The following is a 17078-nucleotide window of genomic DNA, read 5'->3' as shown; positions in this document are numbered from 1 at the left end:
TCGTGTGCAACAGACACGTCCTCCTTGAGTAGATGCCTGCCACGGTTATTCGTCGACTCCGACTTGCGAACAAATTAAAAGCCGATCGTAGGCCATTGCATCCCAGTATGTTAAAGGGAAATTCCGCCACATTGATAGAAGCAGAAAAATTAGAGAAACAGGTCTGTCAAGTTTGAGCAAAAGCGAATTAAAAGCAAGAAAGTTTGAATATTTTAAGGTGTGATCGATCAAACATAAATTGGCAACTCTGTGACATATATTGCGAAGTCCCTTCCAATTTGCCCTGTACTAAAAAAAAAAATTAAAAATGTATATTTTTCCCTTTAAATTTTTTTCTATCATAGATGAATCTGAAATATAACTACTATGGCTGCAAATAAGTTTTTGTTTACAACCCCTGTATGAAACTAGCCTATTCCGTCATCAATAGAGTACCGTAGCTGTGACATCATAAAACTCTATTTTTAGAATTTCTCAATTGTTTTTCTTTATTTTCCGAAAGACATTAAAAGATTATGTCCAAATGTAAAAAAAAAAACAATTGAATATGTTAAGATATGACCATCTGAATAAATATATTTCCAATAGGAACTCAGTGTTATTTTGCTCTGGCTCGTAATGTTATGAACCAGAACAAAAAAGTGAGTCCTTATACACCGATTCGGGCGACTTCTGGTGGAAGTGCGCCCTCATAAGGTGACGCCATAACTGGGGGGCGTCTGACTGCAGCTAGCTAGCTTACATTGGATGTCAGACTCACAGGTCGGTAGTTGGCTGGGTCATTCTTCTTGCCCTTCTTGAAGATTGGAACCACTATTGCTAGTAACCGCTCTCGAGCTCTCTGTACTGTCAGCTGGATCGGAGAAGCCCCCCAGTTATAGCGCCGCCACCGGCGGGCAGGTACATAAAACCCCCAAACCGAATCGGTGTATAGGAAGTCTATCTATTCAGATGGTTATATCTCAGCCAATATTTAACACATTCAATCGGTTTTTCGATATTTTGGAAATTATTTTTTATGCTCTATCGGAAAATGAAGGGGAAAAGAAATTGAGAAATTCTAAAAATACGTTTTTAATGAGGTCACACTTCACCATTCTATAACTAACAACATTTTGGAGAGTAGCTTGCGAACTACGTAAGTGTTGCCAATTTGTATTTCACTGATGAAAACTTTAAAAATTCATAACTTCCCTATTTGTTATCGAAATTGCTCAAACTTTCACTGATTTGCTATGTTTCTCTCATTTTCCGCTTTGATTAAAACCAAGATAACATCTTTAAGTACGTCTATGCCTAGAGCTGGACATATTATGGTTGTGCCTGAATTTCCTTTTTTGACACAACAAAAATTGTTTCCTGTATAACTGACCATCATAAAAATTATATCCATGATGTATAGAAGGAAAAAGATACAAATAAGAAAACTGTAGATAATTTTGTTATATCTCCACGGGGTGTGTTTGTTACATCTTCGTGGTTTGAGAGACGAGAGTGAAAAGCTTAACATGAAAGTCAGTGCATTACCATTTTACAAAAGTCCTAGTGAAATTCAGAACCTATCGTTCCTGGGCTAGGATTTTAAAGTTCTTTGGCGCAATGGTGCCAAGACAGTGTTCAAAGCCAAAGTCGCCAGACTCGCCTTCAGGCAAGCGAAAGCGGAATCTCTGCATGAGGGTAGTAGCGAAGAGGAAGAACTCCATCCGGGCTAGCTGCTCACCAAGGCATACACGCCGACCTGTACACACATGGAAAAATAAGACCAATGAAGACTTCACCAAAAACAATTATTGTATAATCAGTAAAACAAACTTTATGATACCGTTCAATACGTTGTAAGCGTCTTGCACCATTATTATACGATTGTGGTAACATACTTCAACAAAGCTTTCAACATACCAAATACAACTGTCGTTGCTCACTTGTTTGCACTCTGCCACTTGCCAAAAATTCAACCAACTGCTGAGTCCTGTGATTTCTCCTTTATTTTTATATACACTTAGAGCTCTATATATTTCACGAGCGATTTGCCACATAGCCGCTGAGATCCTGAGAATTGGTTATGATGGCACCCGCCCACAATTTGTTCAATGGCAAAGATTTGTTGTTTTGTTGCTGTTGTTGTTGTTTTTTTTTTGTGGGGGGGGGTCTGTTGTTGGTCTGTTCTAGGGCTCGTCTTTACGCCTGAGGAAGAAAACGTTTTATATATTAATGCAGTACTTGCCAACATCGAGATGGACCAGCTACATGCAGTATCATGAATGTAGCATTACAGAGGATCTTAAAATTAAGCCCATCATATTATGTTTGGTCTACAAACATTGTTACGCCCCTATTGTCAACCTTGTTAATGAAGGCAACACCATTCTCAGATATCCTTACCTGCACCAAAGACAGTGAAAGCATCCTGGGGTTTAATCACTGTCTTTCCGTCTTCACTGAGGAAGCGATGAGGGTTAAACTCTTCTGGTTCGTCCCACAACCTCGGATCCAGGTGTATACCAATGATATTGATCATAATTTCGGTGTCTCTCGGGATAGTGTACTCGCCGATCTCGACGTCTTTGGCGGTGACATGAGGGACACCAAGCGGAGCTACAGGTCTGAAGCGAAGGACCTCTGTTAAGGTGGCATCTGTGTACGGCATGTCCTTACGATCTTCCATGCAAGGTGCTCTCTCGCGGCCAACAACAAGGTCGATCTCACTTATAACCTGTCAGACATTAATTATAAATGTAACAGTACATTGGTACATGAAATGCGGGCGATCCCCAGAATCAATTTGATATATCTATAAGGAAAATAACAAAATATAATGCAGATGTAACCGCAAGTCATGCTCCAACAACAATTTCTCTGCGGTCACTATACCCTACACAAACCAAATCCCTAACCTAAATCATGGATCACACACTCTGCGAAACATTTATCTAACCACAAACCTAACAGAACCCTTCCATGAAATAAAGCCTGGGTTTATATGTCGGATCATAGTATGTCCAGTTCACTTCCTGTCTTCAACAAGTTGATTTGACGAAATCTCTAACATGTCATTTCTTGTTTGGTACTAGCTTACCTGATGGAAATCAACTTGACAGAAGGGCCTACAGCAAATATTTCTTCTCGTTGGTTTAGCCCTCAGTCTTGTAATGTAAATTGCATGAAACAGTAAGATATAAAAATAGAACCTGGTGGGCTGTTTACCTTTTCTTGTACATCAGGTTTGGCTGCCATTACGAGGAGGAACCAGAGTAACGCCGTTGATGTGGTCTCCGTTCCTGCAAGGAATAGATCGAAAACGCACATCCAGATGTCGTCTTTGTTCAAGTATGGTTTCGTTCTGTCCTCATTTGTCTTCTTCTTCTCCTCTTCCAGTCTTTCTGCTTCGGTCAGGTACATATCAATAATGTCCCGGATGTCACTGGAATGGTAGCTTTCAATGTGCTCTATCACCTCCTTCGTTATAAAGTTCTGAGAAGTGGTACAGATACACAAAGATTTGAAAGGTACTTGGTATCAAAAAAGGATAATTCTACAACTGATAGCCCTTGCAGACACTTATGGCCATTGCGAACGCCTCACTGGGTTGTTGGGCAATCACATTACATCGCATATTGATGCCCTCCCTACCCATGCCAAATGTCTTGAAAGTTGAAATGTGATATAATGAGGCTTTAAATCAAAATCTTTGGATAAAGTGCTGCAGATCGGGACCTCCTAGTTGACCCAATAAAGATTCACAAAATCAAATGCTCATGAGGCCGTACGTTCACATGTTACACTAATAGGGACATTAAGATTTGCGTGGACTGAAACGTGTGACGTCCATTCAAGGCAGTGCATTAAAAGGTCATCGATCGTAGCAATCCCCATTGTCTTCGTGCGAATCTTTAAGTCCCTATTGACGAGATAGATGCACATGCGATAGCATTACGAATAGAACAGGGACCCGTTTCACAAAACTTGTCATCAGTGACAAATGACAGTCTTTGTTATAAGCTACTGAAACCCTTGCTTCTGATTGGTTATCAGCAGACTTGTCACTAATTTTTGTCACTGAAAAAATGCTCTGTGAAACGGGTCCCAGGCCCGTCCCCTATCCTTCAATATCGCTTTGCTTCCTTACCTTGACTCCCAAAAGGTTTGCCTTGGGCTTCCCCAGAAGTGGGGTCTTGAGGAGGATGGGAAATCGCATCATCAGCTCCCGGATTATAGGGTTAATCCCGACCCCGCTTGTAACGTTTCTCAGCCTCTGGATCATATCCATGAAGACCGGGTCATCGTACTCCAACCTCCTCCCGAAGGTGATACTGCAGATGATGTTGGAAACGGCGGCGTTGGTAAGATGCATGGCGTCGAACGCCTCACTGGAGTGTTGGGCAAACGCGTTACAGAGGTTGCGGGCCTCTTCCTGTATTCTCGTCTCAATGCCCTTCCTACCCATGCCAAAGTTGCGTAGAGCTGAGAGACTGAAACGACGTATCTCCTGCCAGGGTTCCCCATCACTGAAGATGATGCCGCCTAATAAGTGGATTAACTGTTTTTTATTGATGTTTTAACATGTAAACAAAAAATATGATTTAAGTACACATCATTTAAGCTTATCCCACTGCTGCCACCGTGTCAATGAGTAGAATTTACCCCCATGGGTTTAGCTTGGATGTGTGTGTAAAGGAGGGGGATCCAGGCTGAACATGCCAAACAAAGTGAATCGTGTGGCTAATGGTAGACTAACTACTATGAACGTATCTGTGGAACAAAGGTAATAGACGTTGTTGGCTCAACAAGTTCATTTCAAAGGCCTTTGTGGTCGTGGATGATAAATTTTGTTACTGATAATTATATTTGGCTGATTATCGCAAAGATGAAAATATAGAGTTCATCGAATATAAAAGAAATCTTTTCAAAAACCACATACCTGGATTAATAAAACTAATGTGAACACGATCTCAAAGACTTTCGAAAAATCAAACTTGGGCAGTTTCAATAGGCCTAGCCTTGCCATCGCCCACCGAAGTGTGCAAACAATGACGTATTAAATAATCCGAACATGATTTCCATGGAATACCGAAAAAGGGTATTGAAATCCCCTTGGGTTGATGCCTCGAAAGTCCTAGCGATCATGTTTGTAATAATAATGGCAAACAGTGGGAGATGTACCTTTATAATCCATCACAGAGGTAAAGAAAGGGGGTGCTGATCTGTTAGATGTCACGTCTGCTTGTTTCACGATAAGTTCTTTGACAAGACTCGGGCTAGATATCATAATTATCATTCTCCTGCCGAGCTGCAGACATGTTATGTCACCATATCTGAAAATGGAAAGGAAAACGTGTGAAGAAATCTTTGTAGTCCACATGACCATTGTATTGTCAACCCATGAGACATCCATCAGAAAGTGAATGTCTAGAAATTCAAAGAATACTTACAATCGTAAACAAGATCAACACAAATTAATCAGTTTCAGACACTAATGCTATGGTCACATTACCCAAAAGTAGTCTGCTCGGCGGCCGAGCGGCGAGTTTTTAACCAATTCTGGCCGGCGGCTGCCCGGCCACCGAGCGGCGGCCGCCCAGGCACCGCTCGTTTTTAAGGCATCGCTCGGTCGCCGCTGAAGTTTTAGCGCGGAGTTAAAATTTGGGCGGCGCCTGCTCACTTTTCACTCGCCGCCCAAAATACGCTCGGTGCCTGGGCGGTCGCCGCCCGGGCACCGACCTAATCGCTGGGCGATGCCTAATTCCAGCAGCGACCGAGCAGGCTACTGATCGGTCGGTCGCTGCTCTGATTTGTGACCATAGCTTAAGACATATTGTATTATTGTTTTTGTTTGTTGAATTTTTATTTCTGTGTATTTTTTTCAATTAGGAGAATGAACGAAGAAAGTGTGCAAACATGGATTGTCAAATAGTTTTGATTTGCACAAATAACTCAATCGGCATCTTGTGCAACAGGCGTACAATAAATTGATCTATCATTCAAAATACAATTGTTAAAGTACTTCAAGAAATGTTGAATAACTTCGATATTTACCTCTTACTTAAGAAAATCATTCTGCCGAAGCGGTTGCTTGACGGGAACAGTGCCATGAGGAAATCGAAAGGATAAGGAATGACCGGTGGGCCAGGGGGGAGACGGTAGTGGAACGACGCCCCGTAGTTCATGCGGATATACCAGAAGGTCACAAGGCAGATAGTGATGGTGGTCAGGAGGTTGGCTATCCCGATATACTCGATCACACTCAGGAGAAGATTTACTACAGAAGACATGGTGGTTTTTAGAGTGCGCTATCCAATGTCACCAAGTTGTTCGTATCTCAAAGTCTCCTCGACAGGATCAAATCTAAAACTGTCAAGGTGGACAAAAAAGCAAGGATGTCATGTACTTGAAACGAATTACAAACCCTGCGGCTCATATAAATTTGAACTTTGATCGGCAATCATTAAGTTTGCATGTGCAGACTTAAAGCAATATAGAAACGGAAGTAAAAGTGAACTTTGAGTTTGTCAAACTGGCATTTAAAAAGTAAATGAAGCCATGCAAGCACTAAAAGTTGTTTAATGGTGGAAGAAATTATTTGTAAACTAATAATATAACTAGCATGTGACACCCTCCCCCCCCCCCCCCCCTCCCTCCCTGTGATGCACTAAGGCCTTACTAACAACAATGTACTCCTATAGAGAGAATTCAGAAACTATCTTGAAGAATAATACCAGGACATCAGTCCATTACATATTAGAATGCCTTGCAAATTAAACATTAAATCATTTGAAGGGATATTCACTCCTCTTCAGAGCCTGGTTGCCTTTTACCAGACAGAAGAGTTACTTCCTATACTAGAACGGAATGATATAGACAAAGCCCAATCCCATATCTTGTTAGTTTGCTAAATGCATCTGAACTTCTATGAACCATATATTATGACTTCGTACCTATATTTTGTTTTGTTATACTCTATTTCTCCCTCTTTATCTCCCCTCTCGTTATCTTTTCCTCTTCAAAAACTCTCCCTTTTCCTCTCTCTCTTATTTTAATTCTTATTCTCTACTCTTCTGTCTTTTGTTTCTTCCTCTTTTTCCCCTTACCCTGTGTCTACATACAACTTTATTCACTTTGTCATGGTTCATAACACTACCAGGCTAAGAGATTTGTCCACATGCATAATATATTTGAAATGGATATTGTTACGTTATTATAAGCGTCTATATAAGTTGATTATATGAATGTGGTAATGAGTATATTTTTTTTAAAATCAACACGAGTTATTGATTATATAAATTGAACATTTGGATTTTTACCATAACCATTTTCAGTGGGGGGGGGGGGGGGTGTAAAACTAGACACCAATTAACGACAAATATATTAATGCCAATGTCCCAATGTCTACATATTTAACCCTATAAACCCGGGGCCAGGAGCTAAATTATTGTTCAGTTTCCCCCTCCCGCGCGATGCGCGGAAGCCTTGACATATCATTCAATTATTAGAGAAAGAAGACAATTCGTTGTACCGTTCTCTACTCTTAATCCTTGTCGGAATTCAGTTCCCCCCCCCCCCCCCCCCCCACTTTGACGATTCATTAAATTATAAGACAAGGAAGAGGATTCGTTCTACCGTTCTTGTCTCTTAATCCTTGTCTGAATTCAGTTTTCCACACCCGCGCAAAGCGCGGAAGCTTTGACGTTTCATTAAATTATTAGAGAAAGAAGACGATTCGTTGTAACGTTTTATACTCTCCATCCTTGTCTGAATTGAGCTTTCCCCTTCCGCACGAAGCGCGGAAGCTTTGACGTTTTATTGAATTAATAATTTTAATCCTTGTCTGAATTCATTTTCGCACATCCCGCGTGAAGCGCTAAGGCTTTTACGTTTCATTGAATTATTAGAGAAAGAAGACGATTCGTTGTACCGTGTCCTTGTCTGAATCCAGTAACCCCCCCTCTCCCGCGCGAAGCACGGAAGCTTTGACGTTTCATTAAATTACACATCTTAATCCTTGTCTGAATTCGTTTTCGCACATCCCGCGTGAAGCGCTAAGGCTTTTACGTTTCATTGAATTATTAGAGAAAGAAGACGATTCGTTGTACCGTTCTCGACTCTTAATCCTAGTCTGAATTCAGTTGCCCCCCTCCTGCGCGAAGCGCGGACGTTTTGACGTTTCATTAAATCACTAGAGAAAGAAGACGGTACGTTGTTCTGTTTTCGACTCTTATTCCTTGTCTGGATTCAGTTTTTCCCCGCCTGCGCCAAGCGCGGAAGCTTTGACGTTTCATTAAATTATTAGAGAAAGGGGACAATTCGTTGTACTGTCTTCGATTCTTATTCCTTGTTTGAAAGCTTGGAAGTTTCATTAAATTATTACTCTTAGTCCTTGTCAGAATTCAATACCGCCTCTCCCGCGCGAAGCGCGGAAGCTTTGACATTTCATTAGATTAGTAGAGAAAGAAGATGATTTGTTGTACCGTTCTCGACTCTCAATCCTTGTCTAAATTCAAATTTCTCCTCCGCGCAAAGCGCGGAAGCTTTGACGTTTTTAAGTTATTAGAGAAGAAGACGATTCGTTCTACTGTTTTTACTCTTAATCCTTGTCTGAATTCAGCTTTCCCCTTCCGCACGAAGCGAGGAAGCTTTGATGATTCATTTAATTAATACTTTTAATCCTTGTCTGAATTCATTTTCGCTGTACCGTGTCCTTGTCTGAATCCAGTATAACCCCCCCCCCCTCCCTCTCCCACGCGAAGCGCTGAAGCTTTGACGTTTCATTAAATTATAAATCTTAATCCTTGTCTGAATTCGTTTTCGCACATCCCGCGTGAAGCGCGAAGGCTTTCACGTTTAATTGAATTATTAGAGAAAGAAGACGATTTTGTGTTCCGTTCTCGACTCTCAATCCTTGTCTCAATTCAAGCGCGGAAGCTTTGACGTTTCATTAAGTTATTAGAGAAGAAGACGATTCGTTCTGTTTTTTACTCTCAATCCTTGTCTGATTTTTTTTTCGTCTCCCGCGCGAAGCGCGGAAGCTTTGACGTTTCATTAAATTATTTGAGAAAGAAGCGATTCGTTGCATCGACTCTGAATCATTGTCTGAATTTTCAAAAATGTTTCTTTGTCCGATAGGGAAAGAAAAAAAATTGCCGGCCGACCGACATAGTATATCTCACCGACTTCAAACTTCTGCATTGATATAGTACACAAGGTTCGAGCAGTATACCGACACTGCGGACCCGACACAGCAACATAATTATCCTTGCGTATCTTTCTTGCTCCCTCGACGTGGCGACTCCACCCAACATCCCCTTTCTCTCTTACTCCTACCCTCCTCTCTCAGCCTCTTACCCCCGTCTCTCTCTCTCCTCTCTTTTCCCCTCCCCCTTTTCTCATTTTTCCCGACGGCAGCGCAATTTTACCGACACCTACAGGTGGGGGTGTCGCACCCCCACTCCCCACACATCCACATCCCCTTTAGCGACCCCCTGCCCATTTGGTGAAAGGCTCATATCATACAAACCTAATTATCTTGATCTTAATAACCCTGGTTATGTTTGAGAGACCAACTGCAAACTTTCCTCCAAGTTCAGAGCAAAATCGTGAAGGTCACCGTTTACGCCTTAAACTTTTTTTTTCCTTCATTTTTTAACGAAAAAAAACTCTTTGATTTCGTTGAAGTGTGCATAAATTTCTGAACCAGACCTACCATTCTCAAATCCCAATGTATGACATTGCTAGTGCCCTTTAAGAACCAAACACTGCTATGAAGGTAATTTTAGACCCCAAAATGTGTGAATTTAGATTAAATACGATCATACCAATTCAGCTTCACTTTTTAAAAAATACGGCGAACGTTAATTAATTTATTAATTTATAATAACAATACACAGGCCGGCTGGTTGTGCGTATTACAACCAACACGAAAAGCCAACAACAAACCAATATTGGCATTGGCTGGAATAAAACATATAAGGCGCTATCTTGATTTTCAACGGCTAGTTCAAATTACCGAAGAATTATTGTGGGGCACCACAAATATTAGTAATGGTTATATGTAAGGATATTTCAGCCGTCTCTGAACCGATTTTGATCAAAGATGATTTTGTCATTCAATTTGTATTTTCTTTCAAATTTGACTCTCAGTTTTCCATTATCGCACACAAAAATTATTTTGAGTTGCAACAAAACTCAACTATTTGCTTCTCCTGTACTGCGGAGATCCACTACTTCTACTACAAAAACAGCCCCTGGATGAGAGTGATTCGGGAGTAATCCGTTACAGACCCACGCTGTAGAGGGGGAGGGGTGTGGGGATTTGAATGAGTAAATACATACGGAAAAAACAAAAACAAAATTCTTCTGATTTGGCAGGGTATAGGGGTGGATTGGTGGTTTAATTAAAAATGGGATGCTGCCAGATGAAACCCCTCCTCCCTCCACTAGCCCGTAACCAACCATTAGTTGTCGAATCGACTTAAGAGCTATAGAGCCAGTAAGTAATAATCTGATTTTCAGACCATTGTACTGAATGGTCGTACGTCTTATGCTGCGCAAAGATTCAATCAGTTTGATTTTGGCCATTACAAGAAGTGGGTTATTGATGTAGACAAATGCTCATGTACCCTCTACAGCTCATTTTATATATGTTATTATATACCAAAGAAGAAAAAAAGCCAGTCAGTCACTCAATAGTGTCTGGCAGTGAAGTCTGGCAAGTAAACGGGTTTCCTTGCATAATTTGAATATTAGGACACTGCTAACGTTTAAATTTCACAGATAGGACATACATGACATATTCATAATTCCTGCAAAGTTCTACAGAATTTAATGTTGGCTGCAAAAGGGACATAGTATCTTTAACCCCTACCCCCCCCCCCCCCGCTTGCCTCTTACCAGGTTACATGACTATGCCCAACCCATTCTCATCACCCTCAAACATGGGTGTCGATCCCGGGGGGGATGGGGGGGATATATCCCCCCCCCCAAATATTTCAGGTGGAGGGATGGCCTGTACAATCATCCCACCCCCCCCCCCCCCAATAATTCACCCTCAAAAAAAAATTAAGAGAAAAATTTATGATGAGAGCCCGATGAGAGTAGTTAATGGTTATTACTCGCAAGATGACCGTCAATATACACATTTTGTTATCTCATTTTCATAATACATAGATATATACGAGGTAAATGAGACAACCGTATATGAGACGTCAAGAATAAATTGAATTCTCGCTCATACGGCTTCATCAGGAATTGATGAATTTATTCAATTTGTTCAATCAACAGCATCATAGAAATGCAGTGCGCCAAATGCAAAGACGCAGCGTTAAAAAGCAACGAGCTAAATGTTAAGCGCGAAGCGCAAAAGTAGCAATCTGCAACATCAGACAATAATTTAAACATAGATGAACTCTGTGACAAATTCGTGATGAGATCGGAGACAAGGAGAAAGATTTTCGGACATTAGTATGACTTATAAGATAGTTCACTAGTTGTTATGTCGTTTCCGTTCACCCTTTTAAAAATTCACGTCATTGTATCTTTATTTTTATTTTTTTTACTCATTTTATTTCCTGATATTTCCTTTAAAAAATTCATTTTTGGAAAACGAATATTATGTCACAACTTATTTTTATTTTATGAAAAGCTGATGTAGGCCTATGTAACTGGCGTATTTCATACAAGTGATTTATTAATTTTCGTGATAACACATGATTTTCAACATAATTCGCGTTTCTCCATTTCAGTTGCAAACTGACATATTCCCAAATAGCCAGGAAGAGCATATTTTGTATAGTCACTAATGGGCCTAATTAGTGGCCGTTAAACACTAACAGTAGTATACAATTCCTTTCCAGAAGCTATTGCGACAAGCACTGCCGGGAGATAACATGCTACCCATCATTCGGGCTGTGCATGCAAAGATTTGCAAACGAACGTTCCATACGTACATCGTGTGGGGAAACGGAATTCAGACAAGGATTAATATAGAGAACAGTACAACGAATCGTCTTCTTTCTCTAATAATTTAGTGAAACGGCAAAGCGCGCGGGAGGGGGGCAACTGAATTCAGACTAGGATTAAGAGTTATAATTAAATGAAACGTCAAAGTACACGATACAACGAATCATCTTATTTTTCTTATAATTTAATGAAACGTGAAAGCTTTCGCGCTACGCGCGGGATGGGCGAAAATGATTTTAGACGTAGATTAAGAGTAATAATCAAATGAAACGTCAAAGCTTCCGCGTTTCGCGCGGGAGGGGGGAAACTGAATTCAGACAAGGATTGAGAGTCGAGAATGGTACATCGAATCGCCTTCTTTCTTTAATAATCTAATGAATCGTCAGAGCTAAGCGCGGAGGAAGGGGAACTTGATTCAAACAAGGATTAAGGGTCGAGAACGGTCCACCGAATCGTCTTCTTTCTCTAATAAGTTAATGAAACGTCAAAGCTTCCGCGCTTCCGAAAGCTCCCCCTAATTCCCTGCACCCAACCCCCTAGCTTTGCGTGCTCACTACCGCCCCCCCTAAAATTAAATCCTGGCTACGCCCTTGGGGAGGGGTGCAACCTGCCACACGCTTCTACCTCTTGGTTGCTTTGATCCATTGCCGAAAATATTTTGGCACCTATCATCCCCCCCCCCCCCCAACCACGGATACAAATCGACACCCTTGCCCTCAAACAATCCTGCCCAATGTTCATTATCAATAAACCCCTTAAAACCAAGTAGGTAATTTATACTCCTTTTAATTTATATCCCCTTAACCACCACCACCCCCCCCCCCCCTCCACTAGCCCCTTACCATTCAGGCTAAATCACCAAGCCCAACCCATTCTCATCACCCTTAACCAATCTTGCCCAATGTTATACCCCTTAAAAGAGCGAAGTAGATGATACTCCTACATAATATATATCATTCCCTTTTGAAAGCAGGCCATTGAACAAGTAGGTTTGTAGAATCAATAACCAGTGTGTCACTATAAACATGGTAACTCCATGCTGTAAAACCCCTTTGTGCGCTCCCAGGTGTACGGCCGTATAGTATGACACAACATATGCATGTAGAGGTATCGACTGAAGCTAGGAACCAAAAACAATAAAACACCGTAATTTAGAATGCCGTATGTATTAGAGCGTTATAACGCCGTAAAGAAAGGGGAAAATGGCGGAAATCTGCCACCTTTGCAATGTCACTCGGTAGTTCTATCAACAATTTACTAGTAACTTCTTGGTTCTATCAACGCCACGGACATACTACCTAGTACTAGTAGGTCCATTGTTCTATACCATACGTGTAGTTCAGCCGCCTTGTTCCGGAGCGCCCCGAAATATGGAAAATAGACCGTCATTTCTCACCTGATTCTGACGTGTTTGAAATAAAGTGCGCCGCCGAAAATTGTTATTAAGTCATACCCTATCTCGATTAGTTCGAATACATTTTTAAAATTACCTTAAAAATATACAAATCACTCACATTTTCAAAGAACAAGAGAGGAACAAGCCCCGTACTCTGTACACCCAGGCGTTGGGTGTCCGGACATGTTGTGTATCAGTTGAGGTCAACGACGCCGGAGCTCCGTGGTGTTAAAATCTTTTAAGACTTTAGGTTGGGCAATATTGCAAGGCAAACATTCATGGTGGTTAGTGCTGTTTGGTGAATATTTTCTATTAAAGCCGAATGCAAAAGAGAATTGTTATTCTTCTTTATGTGTGTCCGGACATGCAACCCCCCATCCAGTGGCGTACGCAGGATTTTTTTTTAAGGGGGGGGGGGGGGGGGGTTTAAAATCGGGCCCAAAATTTCGCAACGACTCAACTTTTTTATTTTGCTCCCGAAAATTTAAAATCGCGCCGGCCGAAAATGTCGCTCAGTGAGAGGGGGGTAAGAGGACACTTGTTTTTTGTTTTTTTTTGGAGTCCAAAAAAAATCGCAACGACTCAGCCAGCCGAAAAGTCGCTCAGTGAGGGGGGGGGGGGGGGGGGGGGGGGGGGGTAAGAGGACACTTTTTTTTTACATTGGTCTCGAAATTTCAAAATTTGTCAAAATCAAAAGGGGGGGGGGGTTTTCACAAAAATCATACTCAAAACATACACATAAAAAAACACTGAAGGGGGGGTTTAACCCAAACCCCCCCCCCCCCCCCCCCCCCCCCCCCCCCCCCCCCCCTGCGTACGCGCCTGCCCCCATCATACAGTAAGTAGTAGACTCACTTACTTTGCCTCACAATTTAGCGGAATATTGTTTCAGTATTTATACATACAAATTCCAAGTACAAAGTACAGTCAGGGCGCCCTTGTATAGTCGTTATAGATTAAGGGGCGGCCTAGGCATGGATATGCATGGGCCCAAAGAACTGCAAAAATAATTATGTGCACGCATGGGCCTGCATGAGGCTCTTAAGCTTTCCCTTTGCCTCGATTTGATTTCCATGAAAGCAAATGTTATGAAAAAATGGGCGAAATTAATTGAGTTTGAGTTTGAATTTGAGTTTGAGTTTGAAGTTTATTATCCAAAACAAAAAGTACATTAATATAACAATCAAATGTGAATGATTAATTAACATTGAAAGGATAAATGGGACCAGAAAATAGCATTTAATGCTAATCGTGTCTAGTACCACTAACACACAAAAAGTATCACAGCAATAAATGAGAATGTAATGAATAAATATGAATAACTATTGAATACATACTTAAGCTACAAACTATTCTACATCTAGGGTAAATATGTTCTGTGCTTATATACAAAGCTTTGGTATTTTACACTAAATAAAAGATGAAGAATTATATAACATAATATTTACAAAAAGGCAAGAGCCTTGGTTCTAAGTTATAAACAACTATTTTATTAACATTTGTGATATAAGAGTTCTACGAAAGCAAGACACTGATGCTTTCTTCCGTATACAGAAAGGGGTAGATCATTCCAATAGCTTGTGCCTCTGAATGACATTGAAAATTTACCTTGCGTTGTCCTTACTTTAGGCACAATTAACTTCTTACTTTCTCTTTGTCTAGTCTCATAGTTGTGCTCTATGAAACAGCAATACTGAATTAGAGACTGTGGCAATTTATCATTCAATAATTGATACATAAAAACACAAATAGATAATTTATGGAGTTGATACACATTCAATAATTTTAGCTCCTGGAATATCGGTTGTGAATGAGTCCTAATTGGACTAAACGTTATAACTCTTAGTGCCATCTTTTGGCTTAATAATAAACTCTTGATGTTCATTTCATAATTACTTCCCCAAACCTCAATTCCGTAGGTCATAATGCGGTTAATTAATCAACATAATTATATTAAGAATAAGACATATGGGTGTGTGCCGCTCTAATGCATGAGTCACTTTTTCACGAAAAATCCCTAAACATCCCGTTTTTAACAACAATATCCCTACACATGGGTCCGGTTTTTCAAAGTCTTGAAAAATGGGCTTTACTTCGAGAAACATCCTCATAATGACCCTTCGAAATGGGTAAAGGTTTCGATGCTTGAGCGGCACACCCCCCCCCCCCCCCCCCATGCAAGTTTATAATTATTATAAATGATCATAGTCCTACGTTTTTGTATACGTTTCTTAATTTCACTAGGTAGTACAGCGCCCGTGGCAATTATTGGAATTACTCAAATATTATTGAAAAAATATCGATCGTTATATGCCCTGTAGTCCGAACGCATGCAGACTGCAGTCCTGATCGTAGCTTCGAATGAACGTGAGAGAGCGATGCACCGTATCCCCCCTGGACAATCCCCCCCCCCCGAAAAATACCACCCCGAAAAATAACCACCCCCCCCCCCTCCTGCGGGGACTTATTATTTTTTGGTGTGAAAATATGGGTATTTTTATACATAGAGAGATGGGTATTTTTATACAGAGAGAGAGAGAGGGAGAGGGGTGCCATTTGGGGGCATCAAAAAGGGCTCTTTCTGGTTTTAAAAAAGGTCATCTGCAAAGGGAAACCTTAAAGCGGAAATAAATTTATTACCAGGGATGATTTCAATGTTTGTTTCTCTCTTTACATGCTTAGCTTCATACATGTACTTTGCAGATGGGTGTGATGGTCTGAATATTAATTTGCGAGCGAGCGAAGCGAACGAGCAACAAAATTCAGATTTGTGAGGTCGCAGAGCAAAAAATTACAAGCAATATGATCATGGAAGACTTTTTTAAAGTATCATGATTATATCGACTATGAACGCGAGAGAGAGCGAGCGCAGCGAGCAAGTTTTTTTGGGAAATTAAATAATAAGTTGCTCCAATTCACTTCAAATTAGGCCTAAAAAAAAAATTGATGACTTGGCGTAACGGGTCACTGAAAATTAGGGTAGGTAGGGCGATTTTTTTTTTTTTTTTTTTTTTTTTTTTTTTTTTTTTTTTGCTTATATTTGCATACATGAAATTACCCATTCATACACATACATACATACAGTGGCGTAGATAGGTCCTCAGACCTTGGGGATGATCTGATGAGAGGGGTAGACCACAATATGTTCAAATATAACTCCACGCACACACACACACACACACATGGACACACATATATGGACACACACACTGTGTGAGCAAAGTGAGCAAGAAATTGTTGAAATCTTGATCACCTTGGGACCAGGGGGATGCATACATACACCTGCCCCCCCCCCCCCCTGCATACATACATGTACATACACCCTCATGCACATGAAATGCAAACATACGAACGCATTAATAGGTTTCCAACAGACCCCAGCCTGAGATATCTCAGACACTGTCTTCAACAGGATAAACAGGTGAATATGTAGGTTTAGAAGGGGCTGTTCACAAATATTAGTATTTTCACAATGTATTGACTAGCATTTATATAACTTGTCTAGAGGTTAACATGTTAACATGTTAACATGTATCCAAAATCTTGAAGAATGAGGGTTGAAAAGAGTAGCCAATTGCAACTTGTGAAAATATTTACAATTGTGAATGGCTCTGTAATAACAAACAGTTAAAAAAATGTCTCCAGTATTTCAGAATCCTTTATCAAAAAACAAACAAACAAACAAAAAAAAATTTAAAAAAAAAAAATTAAAAAAAAAAAAAAAAAAATTAAA

General features: G+C 40.6%; 1 protein-coding gene across 1 annotated transcript; it reads right to left on the bottom strand.

Annotated features, from left to right (window-relative positions):
- Positions 1-968: 968 nt before the first annotated feature.
- LOC576859 (cytochrome P450 2C15) lies at positions 969-13596 on the bottom strand. The gene is made up of 7 exons (XM_777127.5): positions 13464-13596; positions 6034-6348; positions 5161-5312; positions 4127-4521; positions 3205-3471; positions 2383-2713; positions 969-1738 (listed from the first exon to the last, which is right to left on the bottom strand). The coding sequence occupies exons 2-7, from the start codon at positions 6267-6269 to the stop codon at positions 1560-1562; spliced, it is 1560 nt and encodes a 519-aa protein (XP_782220.2). The 5' UTR covers positions 6270-6348; positions 13464-13596; the 3' UTR covers positions 969-1559.
- Between the last annotated feature and the right edge of the window lie 3482 nt (positions 13597-17078).

Source organism: Strongylocentrotus purpuratus, unplaced genomic scaffold (genome assembly GCF_000002235.5).
Source record: "Strongylocentrotus purpuratus isolate Spur 01 unplaced genomic scaffold, Spur_5.0 spur5_scaffold_7, whole genome shotgun sequence".
Taxonomy (NCBI): Eukaryota; Metazoa; Echinodermata; class Echinoidea; order Camarodonta; family Strongylocentrotidae; genus Strongylocentrotus; species Strongylocentrotus purpuratus.
This window is presented reverse-complemented; position numbering and strand designations above follow the sequence as displayed.